At 38.2% G+C, this 25,175-nt stretch overlaps 2 protein-coding genes across 2 annotated transcripts; both read left to right on the top strand.

Moving 5' to 3' along the window:
* The first annotated feature begins 741 nt into the window (after window positions 1–741).
* On the top strand, window positions 742–8,113 carry LOC137945258 (pentatricopeptide repeat-containing protein At1g52640, mitochondrial-like). Its single transcript, XM_068791088.1, has 4 exons — window positions 742–945; window positions 4,191–6,378; window positions 7,342–7,642; window positions 7,752–8,113. Exon 2 carries the CDS (start codon window positions 4,330–4,332, stop codon window positions 5,914–5,916), a length of 1,587 nt encoding a protein of 528 aa, XP_068647189.1. The 5' UTR covers window positions 742–945; window positions 4,191–4,329; the 3' UTR covers window positions 5,917–6,378; window positions 7,342–7,642; window positions 7,752–8,113.
* A 605-nt stretch (window positions 8,114–8,718) lies between these two features.
* On the top strand, window positions 8,719–24,623 carry LOC137954433 (cytochrome P450 86B1-like). The gene is made up of 2 exons (XM_068801659.1): window positions 8,719–9,865; window positions 24,058–24,623. The coding sequence occupies exons 1-2, from the start codon at window positions 8,836–8,838 to the stop codon at window positions 24,621–24,623; spliced, it is 1,596 nt and encodes a 531-aa protein (XP_068657760.1). The 5' UTR covers window positions 8,719–8,835.
* The last annotated feature ends 552 nt before the right edge of the window (window positions 24,624–25,175 follow it).

The following is a 25,175-nucleotide window of genomic DNA, read 5'->3' as shown; positions in this document are numbered from 1 at the left end:
TAAAACATTGAAATATAATACATTTAAGTTATCATAATTGGATAATTATGGGTGTAGATAATAAAATAATAAACAAAATAAAACTATATAAATTATTAAAAAATTTAAACATATAACATAACAGTACAATGTAAAAAAACCATATTTAACCATTTTAAAAACTGATTTTGGTTCCATTTAAATAATATTAAAAAAATCCAATTTATTATGAGATAATATTTTTATTTCATATTCACCTATAATTTAGCCAAAATTAAGGAAATATTGGATAAGCAAGGAAAATTGAATATATTATCCTTTCTCTCAAAAAAAATTTAAAATTTTTATTTTTCATTATTTTGGTTAAATTAAAACTATTTTAATTAGTTATTTGAATTTCAGATATTGAATATTTATTTAATAGTTCATCTTTGATGAAAAGATGAAACTCTTCACATTCTTTTATCTTTAATAATTAAAAATTACTATCTATATTGGTTTATGTACAAAATAAATTAAATGTAATTATATAAATATAACATACGAAACATAAATCTATAATTTGATTTTTTTTTCTCCCGTCTAACTTCACAGGAGTTCTGAATGCGAACAATCCAATCCGAAACCGCATCAAACATATTTTCTCACACGGTCGTGTCCCTACCATAAAATGGAGGAAGAAGATTGCCTCCGAATCCGTTCTTGAGACACTGAGCACGTTGCGATCAAAAACCCCTCTTCAGTTTTTCCCATAAGAGGTATTGTCTTTGGATTCAAGAGCAGTTACCGGAAAGCGTTTACTCCTCAGTGAGTCCCTTTAGCCATTATTGCATTTCCCTGAAGACGGGTCCGGTGTCCTTACTTTTTTGGGGAGGAGAAAATTGCTAGAGGCGTGCGGCAGCTGGGTCGGTCACGAACGCCGCTACTCCGCTGCGTGTGGTCTTGAACTCGGGACCGGAGTCCCAGGTAAGCGTTAAGTGCAGGAAAAGAAGTGTCTTGGCTGCCAAATGCACCTGTATTTGTTGTCTAACGGCGTTTAGCTTCTAGCGTCATAGGTTTATTGTTCTATTTGCTGCGGAAAAAAAGCATTCAATATTTAATATCAAATGCTCTTTTGTTGCCAAAACACTTTCGGAATTCATTATTTTTTACGTTTTAATATGGGCAGGTTTGGTTTCAAATGACTTTTGATTTATTGTTGCTCTTTTGTTTAGTCTGGAGAAATGTAAACATTTGGTATAAGGATTGGAGTCCTTTAAGTAAGATAAGACCAATGTAAAAGAAAAGCTAAGGCGGAAATCCGAGACTTGTTTGCATGGTTCGAAAGTTTGATTAGTGGATGCTGTTTTTGAAAGAGCTTCCAAAAGTCTGATTTTAGTCATGACTCTCCGTTACTTATAAATATGGTGAAATTTGGTGTTAATGGTGTTTGTTTGATTGTAGCTATGTTATCTAGGGGTTGATCACCAATTCAGGTCTACATGTGTTATGAAAGGAAGTAATCCAGTGTAAATGGAGAACATTCATGCAGTGCTTCTCATGAACTTTTATTGCATTATGTCTGACTACTTATTCTTGGTTTCACTTGCTTTGATATAGCTGAAAGCTCTCTTCCAAAGTATTCCCTTTTTGCCACTCGTCTGACCATAAAATATGTAATATCTTGTTTTCCTCTGTACCTTCTGTGGTTGACAATTTGTGGCTCTGAAGAATCATGAGAAATGATGTTGTCTTCATTCTTGTTGGCAGGGGTGGTTATCATACCTCTAACTATTGCTTCTCTATCTGGTAGGTGATTGCATTTTATTTGGGGATAAAAGTTTCCAATCCTGACAGATTTTTTCTGGGAATGGATCCTAGCAGATATTCAAGTGTACTGTCAAAAAGCTAATCTTCCTTTATTTGATCATTTTAAGAAAATGGTGCTACCTACTTATTAAGAAGAACAAATTGTTAGCTTTAGAGCATCAATGTTCCCACATTCAGAAGGTTCTACTTCAATGCAGTTCAAGTAGGTTTTCTTTGTTTTGTTTACTTTGAAAAATGGATGTGGTGTGGAACTCGTTTGTGTGCCCAAGGTGAATTTAAAATATAATGAACATTCAAACCAGTGGCAAAAGATGATTGTTCACTCTTTTATGTTTTGTTCTATTTAGTGTGAAATTGTTAACTACTTTGTATTTTGTTTATATTCAGTGTGGAATCATCTATCATATTGTTGTGCATCTTCAATTCTAACCTAAAAAACGTAGTTACATGTTTCTGCTTCAAGGAGAATGGGACAGCATTGTAAAAACCAGAACCAGAACCCTTGCCAATTTTTAAACAGGATTTCATATGTTCGGTATAGAACTTTCTAGTCTGCTTGCATTTTTGTTTCAATTCATTATGAATGCTTGACTAGAAAATTGAAGCTTTCAATTTTGATAGGATCAGTGTCGTGAAAAATGAACTGGACTGCTGGTTGAACTGGTTTTAGTCAGAACTGGATCCTTGTCCAATTTTTTAGGCTGTAAAATGGTAGCAAAAGTAAACAGCAGGACCAGGCCTGGTTCGTGCCCTTTTATCATAGACTCATTCAAACCATCTGGTTCACTTGGACTGCCTGGTCACTGTCCTAAACAAAATTGCTTTTCTGTTTCAATGTGTGGTCAAACATTTGACTTGTGATGTTGTTAGGATCAGCATGCTAAAACCTGGACTGGCTTAGTCAGTTGGACCAGATTTGACTGGAATGAGATTTTTTTCTTATGTTTGAAGCCCTAAAACCAAGGGAAGAATAGAAACCAGGTGACTAGGCCAGTTCATGCAGTTTTAGAGTAGAGTCATTTAAAGCGATTAAGGGTCACTTGGACTGTTCAATTCAATACTCTGATCAAAATTAAAGGAGCATTTTATATGTCTAGTGTTGAATTTTTTATTTCCTTTTCTGTTTCAATCCACTGTCAAAGTACTGACTTGCATATAAGTTTTCAATTTTATTGGGCTTAGTTGGAAGAAAAAAAAAAAAAGAGACTGGAAGAACTGGATCCCTTCCCGATTTTTAAAGCCTTAATATCAGGGTAACCGAGTAAGAGTAAAAACTGGACAACATGTCCAGTTCTCAGTTGTTTATAGTAGAACCATCTGGAGTGGCCTCTGAGAGTCTAGGTTGCCATTATAAAAAATAAAAGAAAATTCTGCATGTTTAGTGTCTAACTTTGTATTATGTTCACTTTCTGTTTGCTATCAAACTCTTGTCATGCATAGGGTCTTTTGATGTAAATACAGTCCTGTCATCCCAAATGAACTCTCTCATCTATTTCTTGTTCTTCTTTGCAACAATGGACATTTCTATTTCTTCTCTTATGCCATCTCAGATTCGTGAGTTTCTTTTTTTCTTTTTTTAAGTGGGGGCGCTGGCAGCTTGATGGGAAACTTCGACATCTAGGGACATGAAATTAAGAATGTAAAAATTTGTTGATATTTGTGATTTGAATCAAATTTAATGATCTCAGTGATTGGTATTCTTTTAGCTTGAGTTGGTGGTCAGATAGGGTTAAATATTCTTGTGCAGTGATTGGTTCTAGTCCCTGGCTGATTCTCTTGTGGGCGACGGGATCCTCCAGCAACACCTTTTTTTTTTAAATCATGATTTTTTTATTATGAATTGGAAGCTCTTGACCCTGCCACCTTAGTTTTCCTTGTTTTTTGTTTCTTTTGGATGTAGTTTCTCTTTTGTAGGGTTCATGCATTTTTATTTTTATTTTTTTTATTAATAATTTTAGTTGTTTGTACAATTTTTGCCCTCCAAAGCTTCTCTCCTAATAAATTCTCATTTTCATAAAAGAAAAGTTGAAACTTTTATCTGTGAATTTTTTTAAATATATAGAATTTTATTATCACCCAAAAATGGTTCTGTATGGCTGGTTCCTTTTTCCTTATTCATCATTTTCTTGGTAGTTTTGACTTTTTTTACTCTTTTTTATTAATTCTATAAGTTTCTTTTTGTGATGTTGTCCCAGTTCAATCTGTGGCTAAAACTCAATTGAACTGCAGTTAGCCATTCCACTAGTTCAGGGGTCAATCTAGTTTTTGTGACACTGGGATGTGCCATGTTTTGTTGAACTTATTGTTGTGTGATCAGTAGCCAATTTTGACTTTGCTATTAGATTTGCTATGGTCAATTAACTCAACAGATATTTGACTCATTTCAACTTATTACTTAACAGGCAGCCTCATTTCAACGCATTACTTAACAGATACTTAACAGGCAGCCTCACTGGAGTATAGTCCAATTGAAAATTCATACTTGCAAGTCTTCTGAAGGGTAACACTATATGACACATGAAAAACTAGTTGTGTACATAAATGTCAACAACGGTAGTCAATATGGCTATGAAGATTCTTTTTTCTGTAGATGGAAATCTGAAGGTTCTCATTCATTCCCATCCTTATCAGATGTTCCAATTATCTAAGTTCGGAAGTATTTGTTCCTTTTCTAGATGGAGGTTCCTTTCTGGAACCACATTACTAGATTCAGACCCCTGTAATCTTCAGCAAGATGTCAATGAGATTTCTCGTGTCCTAAGTGACTTTCGTGGCCCTCATCATGATATAGAATCTGCATTGCATCAGTTCTGTGGCAAAATTTCGACCAATATGGTGGAACAAGTTTTGAAAAGATGCCGAAATCTTGGTGTCTCCAGCCATCGGTTTTTCCTGTGGGCCCAGAAGTTGTCAAACTTTTCTCACAGCAGAGAAAGCTATCACATTTTGGTAGATATACTGGGCAGCTGCAAGCAGTTCCCTTTAGTTTGGGATTTTCTTTTACAAATGAGAGAGGGAAGAATTGAGATTAACCAGAAAATCTTCTGGGTTATCTTCCAGGCATACTGTAAGGCGAAATTGCCAGCTGATGCCATAAATGCTTTCAAGAGGATGACTGAGTTTGGTTTAGAACAGAGCATAGAAGATCTTGAAGTTTTGCTGTCTTATCTCTGTAAGAATAGCCTTGTGACCCATGCACAGGACTTCTTTGATAGAGCGAAGCTGGAATTTGTTGTTGGTCCAAAGACTTATAGCATACTCATGAAGGGATGGGGTGATTCTGAAACTCCTTCTGAAGCATTGAAGTTGTATGAGGAAATGCTCCTGCAAAAATGTCCTGTAGATGTGATTGCATATAACACGTTGATGGCATCTCTTTGCAAAGGAGGAATGGTGGATGAGGCTTATAGGCTGTTACAGAAAATGCGTTCCCATGGTCTTGAGGCCAATGCTTGCACTTATTCCATCTTCATTCATGTTTCTTGTAGAGAAAATGATGTTCATTCTGCCATGAGGATCCTTGATAGGATGAGAAGGTATAGTTTGGTTTCTAACGTATTCACCTACAATTCTATTATCAAACTGTTATGTAACAACAGTGGGATAGATGATGCATACAAGCTTCTGGACGAGATGATGGAGGGAGGTTTGATCCCTGATGCGTGGAGCTATAATGCAATCCTAGCTACTCATTGCAATATGCGGGAGGTCAATAGGGCCCTTGGGCTCCTTGGTAGAATGAAGAGAGATTCTTGCCGACCAGATCGCCATACTTATAATATGCTACTTAAAATGCTTATTGAAGTAGGACGTGTAGATCGAGCAATGGAAGTTTGGAATGGCATGGAGGATATGGGCTTTTATCCTTCTGTAACGACGTATACTGTCATGATCCATGGTCTTTGTAAGAAGAAAGGTCGAATGGGAGATGCTTGTAAATACTTTGAGATGATGGTTGATGAAGGGATACCACCTTATTCTTGTACTTGTGACTTGTTGAGAGACCGTCTTTTACACTTTGGATCACAGGATATGATTTATATCCTTGCAGATAAGATGCGACGGAGCACATCCCACTCTATCCAGGAACTAGCTGACAGGATGAGCAACCCATCATCTAATGTGTAGACTCATAAATTTCTGCCACGTAATACTGTTAACATAGATTTAGGATCAAGTGAAGAATTGAAAAAACAAACAAGCAATTGCGAGGTGCCTAGCAGTGTGTGGTAAAGTGGTTTGCAAGATGCTTTGTGATTGGTTCTAGATATTCAGTTTTGAAGCGTCATTAAGAATCTATCCTTAAGAAAGTCTTGTATCCATTCAAGATTTGATTCATAGCTCTATAGAAGATTTCTTTTGATGATGGTTCCTGTCCAGGACTTGCAGAAAGAGACTCGAACCTGTGAATATTCACTATATGCTGAATGCTACTGGTTCTTGAACTTTTAATAAGCCAAACACAATGTATGAAGATGGCGGCTGGCTATGACTTGGAAAGACAGTAATATTGCAGCTTCTAGAGAATAGTCATTTGAACAGGAGAGTCCACACAGCTTGAGCTTTTATGTCCTTGATCAGAAATTTCAGGTAATTTTGTAGTACCATCTATAGATAGTTCCATTGTCATAGTTTTGATTCTATGTTGTGCCTGCTTTTATAGAATAGCCTAAAAGAGTTGTAAGTGGTGTTGTCATTGGGAAAAGATGTTTACTTCCTTCGTATACCAAGAGAAGGATGTGTAACCTATTGTATTTGGGTTTTGGTGAAAAACATATCAATTGTAATATTTGTCTTCTTATGTAATAATGATAACTGTCTCTGTTTTAGAGAATAATATGTTCTTTTAATTTTTACTTACTTTTTGTTATTGTTTTTTTTCTTTTTCTTTTTTGGCATACGAGTAAGTTACTCGTCTTGGTCAATAAAATGGTCGCAAACTTAAAAATTTTAAACTGAATATTTCGGCCTCTGTTCACATTCCTTTGTGTTGTATGCTCTATGTGTCTTTGATGCTCTAATGGAGTATTTACTTTATGTATTTCTCTGTGCATTGTTGCCTTTGCATATATGGTTGACCCGCCGAATTTGATGGGATAAAAAAAGATAACTCTTCCAATTCAATGACCGATTTGTAGTTAATCAAGTGGGTCCAGTTCTGCTTTATTCTGATTGCCCTCATCATTTTGTTATTTTGTGCGAAGTGGGAAAAAAGTCCCACGCCGAGAAATCTTAAAGAGTAGTGATTGGGTTATGAGGTTGAGCAATAGACCACCTAAGTGATTAGTCATTTTGGGATAGCACCGAGCTCAACCCAAAACTTTGTACTTCTAAGACTGGCATGAGTCTCTTCAATTTGCAGTTCTGCATAAGCACCAATCTTATTCTTGGCCTTTAAATTTCTTTTTCCATCTTGTTTTAACATTTCAATTATGACCTCATTAAAATTACCTTTTTTTTGTGATTTTTTGAGAGTCTTTGTTAACATGCCTTCTGTTCTCTGATTTTCTTTAAGCTTGTTGTATATGACAATTTCATGGATGCATTTGGCAGGATAAAGAGTCTTTGGAGGCTGTACTACTATGTTGAGACAGTGATGAGAATGAAAGAGGTCCTAGAAATAGATGATGGTCATCTGATACCATAAGTTACCTTAAATAGCTTGATGTGGATTGTTAGCTCCATGAACAACTTGATATCGTAAGTTACCCTAAACAGCTTGATGTGGATCATAAGATCCTACTTGTAAGGAGAAACGACTGCCTGAAAGTGTTTACAGGGATGTCGACCAAGTGATATGTTGTTCTTGCAAGTAGAATGTTGTCTGGATTACGGCAGGATGGACTCTGTTCTGGTAATTGTAATTGTTCAATGAACTATGCTGATTCGTTCATTTGTATACTCCTTGCTTCCACCATTTAGCCTTCCTTTCTGACATTTATTAGGTTCATCCTTTTGAACAGACATTAAGATGCTGACTGTCCAACCAGAGTTTCAGAGCTTGTATGACTTTGATAACAATTACTGGAGACAATAGTGGCAACAGGAGCAGAAGAACCGTATAGAGAAGTCTCTATGTTTCCCTTCACTGCTGGAATCTTGTAGGGCTTCCTGCAATTGCACTGTGACAGTAATGCTTACAGAACTGAACTGAAAACGCCAATATCTGTCACTAATAGGGATTTGCTGACTGCTAGATTTCTCTACCCAATATTCCACATGTTTAATGAATTGCATCAATAGAAAAGACCGTAGTAGAGATGCAATTGATGCTTCAATTAAAATTACACCATTTGGTCTTTATTGCAAGCTTTAGTAGGTGAAAGACCATGACAGGAACACAAGTTGTGCTGATTAAACAAGAGTTTCTTCTAGGGATTTCTTGCTCTCAAAATGGTGGCTGGTTGAAGATGAGGGCAAGAATTTTAAATTGGATCATGAGATCATCATCAGTCAAAAGCTTATCTTGTAGAAACAAGAAACAATTTAATTGCAAGTCGAAAGGGCCTGAGATGATCACTTCAACTGGCCCAAGTCAACCAAAACAGATACATATATTAATGGATACTCGAGAAATTTTGATTTTAAACCATGTTTACATAGAGAAATCAAGGAAACAATTCAATAAAACTTATCATCAATGATCCAGTAAATTCAAGAGGGTCCATAAGATTATTATATCTTATTGGAAATAGACCATTTTTCTTCTTTCAGAAACTTAAGAAAGATATTAATTCCCACAGAGACTGATTAAGCATGGGTTTCTCTTGAGTGGGACTCCCTATTTTTGCTTGGCCTTTGTAGTTATTACTAACTAATGAAGTCAAGAAAGCAGTTGCAGCGAATAAACTACGTGCTGCTATGTTTGCATGCAAACCCTTTAAATCCCCCCACTCCTCAAACCTTTTTGAACATCCAACATGAGTTTCTGGGTGTCATCAAAAGAGGATCTCCCGTGAAAACTCGGTTTCAGAGTTATCAGTTTCATTCTTCTACTTCTTCACTGTCTTCCTCGATAGGTCAGCAGACCGTGAGCTTGTCAGGAAGATGGAGTTGTTATGGAACTTCATCAACCAAATCTTGAATCACACAAAGCTCTCAGACATGGCCATGGCTCTGATGGGTCTCTTCTTGTTCAGCTCTCTGGTTCAGAGACTGACCACCAAAGGCCCCATGCTATGGCCCGTTGTGGGTATCATCCCCAGTTTCGTCGTCCACTTCGGCCATGTCCATGAATGGATCACCGACGCGGCGAACAAGGCTGGTGGGACTTTCCCTTTCAGAGCCCTCCCGTTCGCTAGACTCTTCGGAGTCGTAACAGTCGACCCCTCCGTTATCGAGTATGTTCTCAAGACGAGGTTCAAGAACTTTCCCAAAGGTGAATATTACAGGGAGAGGTTCGCGGAGCTGCTGGGAGACGGCATCTTCAATGCCGACGATGAGGTCTGGAAGGAGCAGCGGCGGGCGGCGACGGCGGAAATCCACGCTGCTCGGTTCGTCGATCATTCCGTGAAGAGCATCGAAGAGCTGGTTCGGGACAAACTGTTGAAGCTGCTCGAGAAGCTGGAGAAATCGAACCAGAGCGTGGACCTGCAAGACATTCTTCTGAGGTTCACGTTTGATAATATCTGTACAGCAGCATTCGGTGTCGATCCTGGTTGCCTGGCTATCGACCTCCCCGAGGTGCCATTTGCGAGAGCCTTCGAGCAGGCGACTCAGTACACATTGTTCCGTTTCATGGTGCCGCCGTTTGTCTGGAAGACGATGAGATTCTTCTGCTTTGGAACAGAGAAATGCCTCCGAGAAGCCGTGAAAGTAGTCCACCAATTTGCAGAGAAATGCGTTACAGATCGTAGAATCGAGTGCCAGAAGCAGGGAGGGTTGGAGGGTCGATTTGATCTCCTGTCACGTCTCATCGAAGCGCAGGATTCAGATGCTCAGTCTGTGAATTACCGCTTCCCAGACAAGTTCCTGAAAGATCTCTGCATTAGTTTCATCCTGGCCGGAAGAGACACCAGCTCCGTCGCCCTGGCGTGGTTCTTCTGGCTCGTCCACAAACACCCAGAAGTGGAAAATCAAAGGGGATTTCACTTAAATACCCATTTAAAATAAATTATTTTCAAAAATGCCGACGTCATCAAAATATTTCTAAAACTACCCAACTTTGACCGGTCAAATGCCTATGTGGGCAGTCAAAAGCGACACGTAAGCTTTGACTGCTTATGTGTCGCCATGTCATCATAGCAATCAACTTACATTGACACGTCGTCCGACACGTCACTATTTTACCACGTCATCTGCCATATAAGCTACCACGTCACTTAAATAAAATATTAAATAATATTTTATTTAAAATAAAAAATCTTATTAATTTCTTGCCACGTAAGCCCTCACTTAAGTTTTTTCTCAAAAATCTCTCTCCTCGATATTTCTTTCCCCTCGCGTCTCCTCTCGACCCCTCTCTTCTTCCTCGATATTTCTTTCCCCTCGCGTCTCCTCTCGACCCCTCTCCTCTAGCCGCTGCCGCCGTTCGCTCTCCTGCCGCCGCTACTCGCCCCTCGACATCCCCCCCTCGATATTTCTTTCCCTTCGCGTCTAGACCCCTCTCCTCTAGCCGCTGCCGCCGCTCGCTCTCCTGCTGCCGTCGCTCGCTCTGCTGCCGCCGCTACTCGCCCCTCAACATCCCCCCCCCCCCCCCCCCCCCCCCCTCAACCGCTCTCTCTTCGTCTCAACCCAGACTTCGTCTCAACCTCATCTCTCATTATTCTTTTTCGCTCCCCTCTGTTCATCCTCTCGCCGCCCCTTTCTCAAAACCGAAAACTATCATTTCATCTCTTCGGCGCCCTCTCTCTCAAAACCGAACCCTATAATTTCCTCTCAGGGCCCCCTCTCTTATTACCCTATTATTTCACTCTCTCGCCCCCCCTTCTCTCAAAACCGAAGCCCTGTTCACCCTCCAAACCAGAATTTGAATTTCAGAAACCGATTTAGCAGGGTGATTTTTTAGGGTTTTTGTTAATTGAATCTAATTACTGTGTTTAATTACTGTATTGATTTTTTTTTTTGTGATTTACTGTTTAATTACTGTATTGATTTTTTTTTTTTGTGATTTACTGTTTAATTATTGTATTGATTTTTTTTTGTGATTTACTGTTTAATTATTGTATTGATTTTTTGTGATTCACTGTTTACTGTCAATTGCAGATAAATTAAAATTATTGTAAAGTTTAACTTTAGTTTATGGATTCCTATGCCATTGAATATTGTATTTTCTGAAGTTGTTAGTTTAATTTTAGTTAATTTCGTTTAATTTTCTGATTTATGAAGTTGCTAGTTGTTGAATAAATTTGAAGTGTCATGGAATGATCATGCCATGTGGTGAGGAGTTTTGGGTGTTATAAATATCCACCACAAGGTTTTTTTTGTTTTGTTTTTGTTTTCTTATGTTTGCCCTAGTTACTAGGATGGGTACAAATTCTGATTAAGAGTAGGTTGGGTCTAGTTCAAACTAGGCTGAGTCGCCTGCACGGGCGTCCATTAGCCAACGAAACCCGACCCCCATCACTGACGAGGTACGGTTCGTAGTGACTGCGAAGTCATATGGGGCTCTACCAGGGGTGTTCGGTGAATTTGGACTTAGGTGTGTTTTTGCATTTTTAGGACTAGTTATCTGTTATAGAATTAGTTGGATTATTTTTTAAATGTTGAATAATTTTGAAGTTCTATGGAATTATTTTTTTGTTTATGTTATATTGAGTTTCCATGTGTCCCTAGGGATGGGTAGAGAGTCTGATTAAGAGTAGATTGGGTCCAGTTCAAACTAGGCTGAGTCGCCTGCACGGGCGTCCATTAGCCAACGAAACCCGACCCCCATCACTGACGAGGTACGGTTCGTAGTGACTGCGAAGTCATATGGGGCTCTACCAGGGGTGTTCGGTGAATTTGGACTTAGGTGTGTTTTTGCATTGTTAGGACTAGTTATCTGTTATAGAATTAGTTGGATTATTTTTTAAATGTTGAATAATTTTGAAGTTCTATGGAATTATTTTTTTGTTTATGTTATATTGAGTTTCCATGTGTCCCTAGGGATGGGTAGAGAGTCTGATTAAGAGTAGATTGGGTCCAGTTCAAACTAGGCTGAGTCGCCTGCACGGGCGTCCATTAGCCAACGAAACCCGACCCCCATCACTGACGAGGTACGGTTCGTAGTGACTGCGAAGTCATATGGGGCTCTACCAGGGGTGTTCGGTGAATTTGGACTTAGGTGTGTTTTTGCATTGTTAGGACTAGTTATCTGTTATAGAATTAGTTGGATTATTTTTTAAATGTTGAATAATTTTGAAGTTCTATGGAATTATTTTTTTGTTTATGTTATATTGAGTTTCCATGTGTCCCTAGGGATGGGTAGAGAGTCTGATTAAGAGTAGATTGGGTCCAGTTTAAACTAGGCTGAGTCGCCTGCACGGGCGTCCATTAGCCAACGAAACCCGACCCCCATCACTGACGAGGTACGGTTCGTAGTGACTGCGAAGTCATATGGGGCTCTACCAGGGGTGTTCGGTGAATTTGGACTTAGGTGTGTTTTTGCATTGTTAGGACTAGTTATCTGTTATAGAATTAGTTGGATTATTTTTTAAATGTTGAATAATTTTGAAGTTCTATGGAATTATTTTTTTGTTTATGTTATATTGAGTTTCCATGTGTCCCTAGGGATGGGTAGAGAGTCTGATTAAGAGTAGATTGGGTCCAGTTCAAACTAGGCTGAGTCGCCTGCACGGGCGTCCATTAGCCAACGAAACCCGACCCCCATCACTGACGAGGTACGGTTCGTAGTGACTGCGAAGTCATATGGGGCTCTACCAGGGGTGTTCGGTGAATTTGGACTTATGTGTGTTTTTGCATTGTTAGGACTAGTCATAAAAATTAGAACTTAGATAATTTTTTGTAAGCTGCTGAATAGGAGTCTGGGGGTACCTGTCATTGTTAAATTGACTCTATTCCCATTTAATCAAGATGCTTCCACTTTCCATTAAGTGTGTGCCATTGTGATTTGAATTTAGTAATGCACATAGAAGTTCTTTAATATTGATGTGAAGTAGTGAAATTTGCCACGAAAAAGAAAGCTGATTTATTTATTTTATTTATGAAAGCAAATAATTGTATAGAGAAGACTATAGATGAATTTTGGACTAGCAATGTCTTGGATAGGGTTGTGGCATAAAACTTGTGTTGTAACCCTCGTTTGGTCTCTGTTGGCACCTTTTGTTCCCAACCTTGATGCTCTTGTGCTTGTCTCTTGGTGAAATTTCTCAATCATAGAAGTTATCCAACTTTATTGGATACATTGAGCTGAGTTATTTTTCTCCAAACAAGTGCCTAGTGAGAAGAGTTTCATCCATCTTGGTTAATGGACCTGGCAGAATTAGAAGAAGGCGAAAATGGTATGAGTGTAATTGGTGGAAAAACTTGAAGAAGGCCAACTTAGATATGGAAAGTAGCAAATAATTGAGCAGATGGAAGAGGGTATTCATGTATATTGGCTTTACAATCAGCTAATTGTTAGAACTTGGATGCCCACAACTATTAATTCGTCCAAATGAAGTCAAAATGATAATGGAAATCCTAATGTCAGCAATGTTTTAAAACCTTGTTTCAAGAAAATTTTCTCATCATAATAACCTTATACAAATTATTTAAGTCTTGGATAAACTCTTCCGAATGCATTTTTATAATGTGTATTCCTGCAGTTAATTTTGACTTCAATTGTAGTTGACATGCTTGATATTGGGTCTTCTATGGAAGGAATAGAAAGCGAGATTGTTCAACCTGCTTCCTAGATGAGACAACGACAGAGGCGGCTTTGGACCCAAGACGCTGAGCGATGTCGAAACCAATCCCTTGGGTTCAGGCAGTCACAATTGCCACCTTCCCTGAACCCCTTCATCTCAGGACCGTAAGAGGAATCGAGAAGGATGGTGAAAGGACGCTTCAACTAATTCCCGGCGATGAATTTCTCTTCCGCGAAACTCAGGCAAGGCACAGTTCAGTGCTGTTCATTAATGTCAACTTTACTCATGCCGCATTTAAAAACACTCAGTAAAATCTAACCGACTGCAACACTTTCATCAACTGTCAGAAGAGAGCGAATCTAATTCTCTGATGTATACCAAGTTATGAGTGCAAACCAATCAATTTTGAAGTAGTTAATGTGGAATAAATGGAGCATAAATGCTTGTAACATATCCAATTTATCCACTGACAATAGAGTCAGATCCAGCAGCTTTGAATTCTTAGCAAGTTGTTTTTCGACTAGATTCTAAACACATACAGTTTCATATTTTTAGTATTTTAATAATGTTTTAATTCAAGATTAAATGTTACAGACCCATTCATGATAAGTATAAATAGATATTTTAAGAGACCAAGACGTTTACTTTGTTCACTATGATCTTACATACGTTGTGACAAGAAGGGAGAGACACTACCTTCACCAATCTCCCTCGAAAACAGAGAAGTTGGCAGTCAGGGATTTGGTCGATTTCTATGTTTATTTTTTAAAAAAACAAGATCATAAATAAACCTCCTGGTTGACTGTTGATGCCTCTAACTGCTTGTTATATGATTGTTATCCCTATACAGGGGTAATTTCAACTAAAAGAGAATTGCAGATCACACATTGGGGGGATAGATAATACAACTGCAAGCTAGTAAATTATTGCCAGAACTCAAACCAATGACTAGTCAAAATCTCCAATCTTATAAGCATAACTCAAACCAATATAAGGTTATTCTTCCATACACAACAACAACTCTTACTTTGAAACAACTAGCCTGAGATGGAAAATCTACTCAAACAACTAAACAGGTGATTTTTTACTCACATCCAAGCCCAAATCGACAACTTGACTGCAGACAGAAAACATTCATCCACAAGCCACAAAGAACAAAAATTTTGAAACTATATAACAGACAAAAACAAGCTTGAATTAGCTTTGATATCATGTTAAAGTAAAGCCGGTTGCTCTCAAAATGACCAACCAATCTTCATGTATAACAAACATAAGATCATTTCAGCCTCAAATTAGTGTGAGGTTATTTCTTCCACACTTAATTATTTTCACTCTTAAACAACTAACTTAAAGACGTGGAATGCATGTGCTACCCCCACTAACATAAACATGAACTCAAGGGAGTCCAGTTAAGTATGCTACAAAGCATTCTTGAAAAGCAGGGAGAACCAAATCTTCACAGACTTTAAAAACCAAAAAAAAAAAGCAGCTATGATGACGCATGACAGATTTTATGCAAGCACTAAAGTAATTTTTTTCTATTATTGATAAGCCATGGAAAAGATATACATACTATTATACTATCATAAGACGAGTCATTGCTTTTCATACAGCAACCACAAAAAAATGTTTTGCTTCAAATGTCATAAAATTCATGGGATAATTCCATGCTCAGCCAAGAACACAGAAGATGTGCCATTTGCCAGGAAGAACTGATTTTCCAATGAATGCTGAATTCCGATCCCCTCAATGGGCAACAATGGTTGCCCGGTATACTGACCGCATCAGAAGCCCTGTGCAATGGATATTCATTCCACCAAAAAGACGTATGAAACTTCGATAAGCCTTTATAATTGATCATTTATCCGCAACAGCTGAAATCTCTATCACTCGTATGGGTTCTTGAAGCTTTTCAGAAGCTCAGGAATGTCGTAACCAAGCATATCATCAACAGCCTGTATCATTTTGGGTTTTAGTTTTTCAAACTTGTTAATGTTGTAGCCACCCAATACCTCTCTGAAGTGCTCAACATTCGGGAAATCCCCAGCTGGAAGATGGAACTCCCTTTGAACCTGTGTTGGCAAAGATTCCCAGTTAATTTTATTTAAAAAAGCATAAATTTCTGAAAAAGAAAGGTGCAATTTCCCTTCCTAAGACCAGTCAATTTATAAACAGCTTCCACTTGAGAATTGGAAAGACAGAGAGAGGACGAAAGTGAAAACATAGCCTTCAAGTAAGTATAGCTGCACAATTGATAGCAATAACATACACAGCAGTTCAAAAAAACATACAGTTAAGACTTTACCATATGACTGATTCCATAAACTGAACAATGAATCCATATGATACAAACAAAAGTTAGACAAGATCATGACTGTAAATCAATAGGATGATTTCAATTGGCCATGATGATTATTATAGTCCATAAACTGAACACTACACTAAATGATGATTTTCGGTTCAACCGCTAAATGAAAATTTGCAGGAACAGAAAAAAAATAAGATCCACTTGATAATTTTATTGGCTAGTAATTAAGATGAACCATAAAAGTAGAAGAAATCATAGGAAGTTATTCATGTCCTCAATCAAGCTTTTTTTCTTTTCCTCATCTTCTAGGTGATAAAGACTCTAACAGAGACAACTGTACACAGCAATAAAAGACTCTACTGGAGACAACAAATAACACGACAATAATGGGTACAGTCCCGGTCCATAACAGTTTGAGGTGCCAACTCAAACTCGAATATCAAATTAGCTACCACAATAAAAAGCCATAAGATTAACCAAATTGTTTTAAATGAAGAAGCAGCATGATATGAGAGGAACATATTTACTGAAAAGAGCTCCTTACTACAAATGTATACACTTCACATCTAGAATTGCACAGAAAATACTATTCATCTCTGATAGAGGAAAAAAAGTCTCCTAAAAATAGTGAAGCAGAAACCTTTGCAAATTCATCCTCCAGATTGTCAATAAGTCTTTGCTGGGTCTTTGCTTTACCCATCATTGCTGGCATCTCTTTTTTGAGATGGCTAATTATGTAGGCGTGAATCTTTGCTGCTCTAGCACGTTTGACAAATTCATTAATCTGCAGTTCAAAGATGTCATCAAAGTCCAATAATTGCAAAATAAAGATAGACAAGCAAATATGCATCTGGACAGGAGAGCAAAACATTACATAAAAAAGAAAAGGCATAATAGACGCTGTTTAAGTATAACTTACACGTCGATCACATGCTTTCTTAGGAATATCTTTCAAATCAGTAAGAAGGTCATCTTGTTCCCTTTCAAACAGCTCTTTTCCAAGAGGACCAATGGCAGCCTCGTTAATGGGTTTATCATTGAATGAACTGTTAAGAAAAATATAGTTGTATTCACTCAATTCATGCTCTCTTCAGAAGAAAGTTTGGCAAACTATAATAGCAAGATTCATAATATAAACAAGCTAAAATAACATATACAGATAAGAGAAAAGTAAATCACACATAAAAAACAGGAAAAACATTCAGAAATGAAAAACGGAAAACTTCTAGTGGGAGGCTTAAAGGGCACATAGAAAATACCCAATATAAACACGCATAACCTCAGGAGTGTTGAGTACTTTTCCTAGTGACCACATTAGTGCCCCATAGACCCTCATCAGCTGCAACCAAGAAAAGTTACAAACGAAAAGCCATTTAAATTTTATGAAGATGGAAATGAAATAAGGCTATTAGAAATGGCCAGATGCAGACATTAAGTTGGTTTCAGCTGGCAACAATGAAACTTCCCAATTAAACCACTATTTATCTTTTTCATACATGGTAAAGATGGAAGCATTCTACAATTTTTTCACACATTTTTGCTCATTTGTCATCTACAGCAAAACCAACTGATAAACAACTCCTCCCATTTGAGATAAAAGGAAGATCTTTCCATCTCAAATATGTGGTCCTGCATCCAGCCAGCCCCATCTAAATAGGCTATCACTCTTACTTGCTGTGTGTCTACTTGGTCAGCCTTATTCAGAACAACCCTTATCTTGTCATCATGACCACGCAGGGATCCAATAACCCGTTTGAACTCATCACTGATATCGAGTTTATGAGGATCAAACAAAAGTAGAATTAGGTCACACTTGGCAGCAAACCATGAAGTCACACCCATAAAATCATAGCTTCGTTGGGTTCTTTGTTTTTCTCCAGAAAGAACTCCAGGTGTATCAACAAAGGTGATGTGTTCTAGGAGCTTCAGACAGAAAAGATAAGTGAGAATAAGAAAATCACAATGGATAAACTAACTGAAGAACGAGGCATTAAACACAAGACATGTTACTCTGACTAGTGTTCTGTGTTATGTTTTCCTCGAAATCAGGTAGTTAATGTCTTATAAAAGTTTTCTCTTGCTAAAGATCCTTGTCTTTTCTTTCTAATGTTTTCACCCTCTCGTGCTTATATCTACCTCATTCATAGTTCACAGTTTTCTTCAAGTTGGAGTGTTCTCCCAGCATGCATCAATTGAAACAAATTAGGCACGAATCATATCGGAAAGGTCTTCTACCAAACTCTTACCTGTTGGACAAGTTCTACAAACGAATCCGGAGGACCCATCTGATCCGAGCTTTTGATTGATTATTTCCAGATGGGGAGATCAAATCTTGAACCTACATGAAATGAGGAAAAATAAACCTTAATGCATTCAACTAAGTACTCTATATGTTGAAATGAAACAAAAAATACAGAGGAAACAATAGAATCATCACCAGTCTTTACACAAATGGTGAATCTATAAGGAAACTCAACCACTGACGTGCCCTCATCTTCAAACAAGGGCTTTACCAAATGAGCACAAACCACAACTTCCACTAAGAACGGCTACAAAATATAAAATTTTAAAATGACTGATTAATACATATAGAATACCAAAATATAAAAGGCAATTATCAATAGTAATACTTAAATTTCACGAGTAATGAAAATATTCACCTTGGATTGCTACTTCTTGGAGCGTTAACTGGCGGGTTTCGACATGTTCTAGAGTTATGCCCCGATTGTTTACATCTACCACAGACATAGGTGCCATGTTCTCCTTTATCCATTTCTGTACGTATACGAACTAAACGTGGACGACCTGGTTGTTTCCTTGCAATAGGTGGCACAACTCGCACACCCGTATTAGGCCAATAGAGTTTATCTTTAGGAGGATAAAATCCCATTGCATATGTTCTTCTATATGCCTCTGTTGTATACCAATGACCACACAATTGATTGAAATCATAGTTGATTTTTTTACACACTGCAATGGCATGGGTACAAGGAATTTTTTCCATTTGAAAATGGGTGCATGTACATGTCATATTCACCAAATCTACCTGATACGCCATTCCATCATCCATAGTGATTTCATACATATTATTCTGATACCGACATACATGACATACTCTTGCTCTATCCAACTTAATTTTTAGAGAAGCATCAACAGAGGGAGTACACAACGATGTCATCTTTCCAGCAAATTCATGTCTTTTCACAAAAAATTTATTCAATCTATAAAAGGTTGATGCCACCAATGCCTGAATTGGAAGACTTCTAGCACCTTTCAGAACATTATTAAAGCACTCAGACATATTGGTGGTCAACACACCAAAGCGAACATTGCCATCGTGTGCCAATGACCAAAACTCAGGACTCAATTGTCCTTCTGTCAATAATTCTTTCGCTCTCTCACTTTGTTGTTCAATCAACTGCATCGTATGATCAAAATCAGTAATATTTGTCTTCCTTGCTGCAGACCATATGAGAGCACTCAATGTTTCATTTTTGAACATCTTCTTGAAATTGGCAACTAAATGACGTAAACAATAACGATGATAACATTCTGAAGGTGGAAATTGTGTCTGGACTGCCCTTATTAAACCCTTTTGACGATCTGAAATCAGAGTGAATGGTTTTGTTCCTTTAATAACAAAATGATCTAAATAAGCAAAAAACCATTCCCAAGTGTCTTGATTTTCTATTTCAACAATAGCAAAAGCTAGAGGAAAAATACCATTGTTCCCATCAAGAGTAGTAGCAATCAACAGAGTTCCAAGATACTTCCCATATAAATGTGTTCCATCAACACTAATAAGGGGTCTACAGTGTTGGAATCCTGCAATGGATGGCCCAAAAGCCCAAAAAACACGCTTAAACATCCTTTCATGGCCAAATTCCTCACAACACAGTACATATTCATTACCTGGATTCGCCTCTTTTATTGCTTCTAAAAACCGTGGCAAAAGATTAAATGATTCATCCCAATCACCATAAATTGCTTTTATAGCTTTACATTTTGCTCTCCATGCTTTCCCATACTTGATAGAGATATGATATTTATCTTTGATGATCAGTCGTATATCATTAGGACTCAAAGTAAAATTCGCCCTCACTGTTGGCATAATGACTTTACAAATGAAAGATGATGTACACACTTTATTATTGTCACGAATGATTCTATTAACACATGTGTGATCTCCACCATACTTTCTTATCTTAAATTGACGAATCCTTCGATCACATGATGCAAAAACACTCCAAGGGCATCCATCTACACAACATTTAATTTTATAATCATAACTACTAGACCTCAATGTCTCATACTCAACATGTCTTTCAACCGAGTACTTTCTCAAAAAATGCATCATTTGGGTCTTATCCTCAAATATTTGACCTACACTGATATTATTTGATGTTGAGTCTAAAACATTTATTCTGGAATTATCTTTGATACATCTAGTATTAAGCTCCCAAGAATCTTCATATATATCCGGGTACCCAATTGCATCTGTTGTTTCAACTCTGTTACTATGAACTCTGGCTTCAAATATCTCATCCCCTTCCCCTTCAATATCTTCTACACCAATATCACTATCATCACTAATAGTATCACTATCATCACTAAAACCATCACTAAAACTATCACTCTCATCATTAGTAACAACCCTGAATAAACACAACAATAGACATAAAAATCTGAGTAGGGATAACATAAATTTCACACATTTAACAACGAAAGGGTAAAAAAATTACATGGGAGAAGATGTTCCACACTCAGATAGTGATGCAATAGGCAAGGGGTTCAAAAACCCCACTTCACGCCCTTCTGTATTACACCTATATAGATAATAGTTTGTACTTAAAAACAAGTCATATAAACTTAACAATTCATATCATAAATATACAAACATAAATACTTACTCTTGTGTACAAGGTAATTCTTGTTCTTGGGGATAGGATATTTCACCAATAAAGTTTCGATTGCTCGTACCTTCCCCTCCATGGCCTCTTTGTCTTAAGACTTTTTCTAAGAATATCTCAACCATGGATCGATTATTTGAAGCCATCACAAATAATTGAGTCAAATCGTAATCATTTTGCACATGTAAGATAACAAAAACCCCATCAGAAAATGGAATTTTGGCCTTAATAAACACTTCATGAGTATCACTATCCCACCCCGTGAGTTCGTACATCATTACTAAGAACTCGCTAAACTTAGTCGAAACCGCAATCATTATCATTCGTGATTGACCTCCATCATAACTATCAAAATATCCAGACTTCTCCTTCAATTTTCCATTGTATCGACAGAAGAACCCAACCACTGACGCCATATAATCTATAAAAACTACATACATTAGTAAGAGTTTATTTATACAAAAAATTATCTAAGTTCTAATTTTTATGACTAGTCCTAACAATACAAAAACACACATAAGTCCAAATTCACCGAACACCCCTGGTAGAGCCCCATATGACTTCGCAGTCACTACGAACCGTACCTCGTCAGTGATGGGGGTCGGGTTTCGTTGGCTAATGGACGCCCGTGCAGGCGACTCAGCCTAGTTTGAACTGGACCCAATCTACTCTTAATCAGACTCTCTACCCATCCCTAGGGACACATGGAAACTCAATATAACATAAACAAAAAAATAATTCCATAGAACTTCAAAATTATTCAACATTTAAAAAATAATCCAACTAATTCTATAACAGATAACTAGTCCTAACAATGCAAAAACACACCTAAGTCCAAATTCACCGAACACCCCTGGTAGAGCCCCATATGACTTCGCAGTCACTACGAACCGTACCTCGTCAGTGATGGGGGTCGGGTTTCGTTGGCTAATGGACGCCCGTGCAGGCGACTCAGCCTAGTTTAAACTGGACCCAATCTACTCTTAATCAGACTCTCTACCCATCCCTAGGGACACATGGAAACTCAATATAACATAAACAAAAAAATAATTCCATAGAACTTCAAAATTATTCAACATTTAAAAAATAATCCAACTAATTCTATAACAGATAACTAGTCCTAACAATGCAAAAACACACCTAAGTCCAAATTCACCGAACACCCCTGGTAGAGCCCCATATGACTTCGCAGTCACTACGAACCGTACCTCGTCAGTGATGGGGGTCGGGTTTCGTTGGCTAATGGACGCCCGTGCAGGCGACTCAGCCTAGTTTGAACTGGACCCAATCTACTCTTAATCAGACTCTCTACCCATCCCTAGGGACACATGGAAACTCAATATAACATAAACAAAAAAATAATTCCATAGAACTTCAAAATTATTCAACATTTAAAAAATAATCCAACTAATTCTATAACAGATAACTAGTCCTAACAATGCAAAAACACACCTAAGTCCAAATTCACCGAACACCCCTGGTAGAGCCCCATATGACTTCGCAGTCACTACGAACCGTACCTCGTCAGTGATGGGGGTCGGGTTTCGTTGGCTAATGGACGCCCGTGCAGGCGACTCAGCCTAGTTTGAACTGGACCCAATCTACTCTTAATCAGACTCTCTACCCATCCCTAGGGACACATGGAAACTCAATATAACATAAACAAAAAAATAATTCCATAGAACTTCAAAATTATTCAACATTTAAAAAATAATCCAACTAATTCTATAACAGATAACTAGTCCTAAAAATGCAAAAACACACCTAAGTCCAAATTCACCGAACACCCCTGGTAGAGCCCCATATGACTTCGCAGTCACTACGAACCGTACCTCGTCAGTGATGGGGGTCGGGTTTCGTTGGCTAATGGACGCCCGTGCAGGCGACTCAGCCTAGTTTGAACTAGACCCAACCTACTCTTAATCAGAATTTGTACCCATCCTAGTAACTAGGGCAAACATAAGAAAACAAAAACAAAACAAAAAAAACCTTGTGGTGGATATTTATAACACCCAAAACTCCTCACCACATGGCATGATCATTCCATGACATTTCAAATTTATTCAACAACTAGCAACTTCATAAATCAGAAAATTAAACGAAATTAACTAAAATTAAACTAACAACTTCAGAAAATACAATATTCAATGGCATAGGAATCCATAAACTAAAGTTAAACTTTACAATAATTTTAATTTATCTGCAATTGACAGTAAACAGTGAATCACAAAAAATCAATACAATAATTAAACAGTAAATCACAAAAAAAAATCAATACAATAATTAAACAGTAAATCACAAAAAAAAAAAATCAATACAGTAATTAAACAGTAAATCACAAAAAAAAAAATCAATACAGTAATTAAACACAGTAATTAGATTCAATTAACAAAAACCCTAAAAAATCACCCTGCTAAATCGGTTTCTGAAATTCAAATTCTGGTTTGGAGGGTGAACAGGGCTTCGGTTTTGAGAGAAGGGGGGGCGAGAGAGTGAAATAATAGGGTAATAAGAGAGGGGGCCCTGAGAGGAAATTATAGGGTTCGGTTTTGAGAGAGAGGGCGCCGAAGAGATGAAATGATAGTTTTCGGTTTTGAGAAAGGGGCGGCGAGAGGATGAACAGAGGGGAGCGAAAAAGAATAATGAGAGATGAGGTTGAGACGAAGTCTGGGTTGAGACGAAGAGAGAGCGGTTGAGGGGGGGGGGGGGGGGGGGGGGGGGGGGGGGATGTCGAGGGGCGAGTAGCGGCGGCAGCAGAGCGAGCGACGGCAGCAGGAGAGCGAGCGGCGGCAGCGGCTAGAGGAGAGGGGTCTAGACGCGAGGGGAAAGAAATATCGAGGGGGGGATGTCGAGGGGCGAGTAGCGGCGGCAGGAGAGCAAACGGCGGCAGCGGCTAGAGGAGAGGGGTCGAGAGGAGACGCGAGGGGAAAGAAATATCGAGGAGAGAGATTTTTGAGAAAAAACTTAAGTGAGGGCTTACGTGGCAAGAAATTAATAAGATTTTTTATTTTAAATAAAATATTATTTAATATTTTATTTAAGTGACGTGGTAGCTTATGTGGCAGATGACGTGGTAAAATAGTGACGTGTCGGACGACGTGTCAATGTAAGTTGATTGCTATGATGACATGGCGACACATAAGCAGTCAAAGCTTACGTGTCGCTTTTGACTGCCCACATAGGCATTTGACCGGTCAAAGTTGGGTAGTTTTAGAAATATTTTGATGACGTCGGCATTTTTGAAAATAATTTATTTTAAATGGGTATTTAAGTGAAATCCCCAAAATCAAATCATGGCGGAGATTACAGAGAGAGAAGGAACGTAGTGCAACGGAGCAGCTACAGGTGTTCACTATAGGAGAACTGAAGAAGATGGTTTATCTCCAAGCAGCACTCTCAGAAGCTTCGAGGCTCTATCCATCTGTGCCAATTGATTTCAAGGAAGTTTTAGAAGACGATGTGTTCCCTGATGGAACACCCATCAAGAAAGGAGCCAAGGTGATCTACTCGCCGTACGCCATGGCCAGAATGGAGGCCATCTGGGGGAAGGATTGCAGGGAGTTCAGGCCCGAGAGATGGATCAGGGAAGGGCAGTTCATGAGTGAAAACCAGTTCAAATATGTTGTCTTCAACGCTGGGCCCAGGCTGTGTATAGGGAAGAAGTTTGCTTTCATGCAGATGAAAATGGTGGCTGCTTCCATTCTATCGAAGTATTCTGTCTGCGTGGATGAAGGTCATGTTGTAGCTCCAAAAATCACCACAACCCTGTACATGAAGTATGGCCTGCAAGTGACCTTCAAGCGAAGGGTGTCCCACACTTGTCCATAGTGTCAAATGCCCCTTGCTCTTTTATTCCGAGAATATAAAGTATGCTTAAAGAACTAAGCATCTGATAAAATTCACGAAAGAATTTGCATTTTTTCGATCTTTCTGTATCCTGTAAGTTTCTGATTAAAAGATTTCTTACTCGTTTCTCTACTGTTTCATAAAAGTCTCTCAAATGAGGCATTCCAATTTCTTAATTTGTTACTCGTCTCACTACATTTCATGGGAGTTTTTAATTTCATGCTCCCTATTGAGTTTTTCACAATACATTGTTCGACAAACGCTCAACAGCTTACCTCCTTCAATAATTGCCGGATTCCATCAACTCCAGTAAAATAAGGGACAGACAGCCATGAACGATCTGCAAGCACGATTCGAAATTAGAGAAAAAGCGGAGTACAGACAATTATGGATCTTGACTTGTACCTTGTCAGCTGATGATTGCGGATCTTGACAACGATGAAACACGGAAGGAGCTTTGAAACTGTGGGAGGCTGTAATGGCGTCAGCGTCGCATGTTCTTCCCGAGAAGTGGGCGTGTACTGGTCGTAGTTC

The sequence above is a fragment of the Aristolochia californica genome, unplaced genomic scaffold, assembly GCF_029961685.1.
Source record: "Aristolochia californica isolate CCGP_79_NKW_82.1479 unplaced genomic scaffold, dmAriCali1.0.hap1 SCAF_1, whole genome shotgun sequence".
Taxonomy (NCBI): domain Eukaryota; kingdom Viridiplantae; phylum Streptophyta; class Magnoliopsida; order Piperales; family Aristolochiaceae; genus Aristolochia; species Aristolochia californica.
This window is presented reverse-complemented; position numbering and strand designations above follow the sequence as displayed.

Coding starts and splice junctions, on each gene's coding strand:
- LOC137945258 (XM_068791088.1), top strand. CDS start 4,330: ATGTCAACAACGGTAGTCAATATGGCTATGAAGATTCTTTTTTCTGTA.
- LOC137954433 (XM_068801659.1), top strand. CDS start 8,836: ATGGAGTTGTTATGGAACTTCATCAACCAAATCTTGAATCACACAAAG. Junction 9,866..24,057: donor ACACCCAGAAGTGGAAAATC/AAAGGGGATTTC, acceptor TTATTTTAAATG/GGTATTTAAGTGAAATCCCC.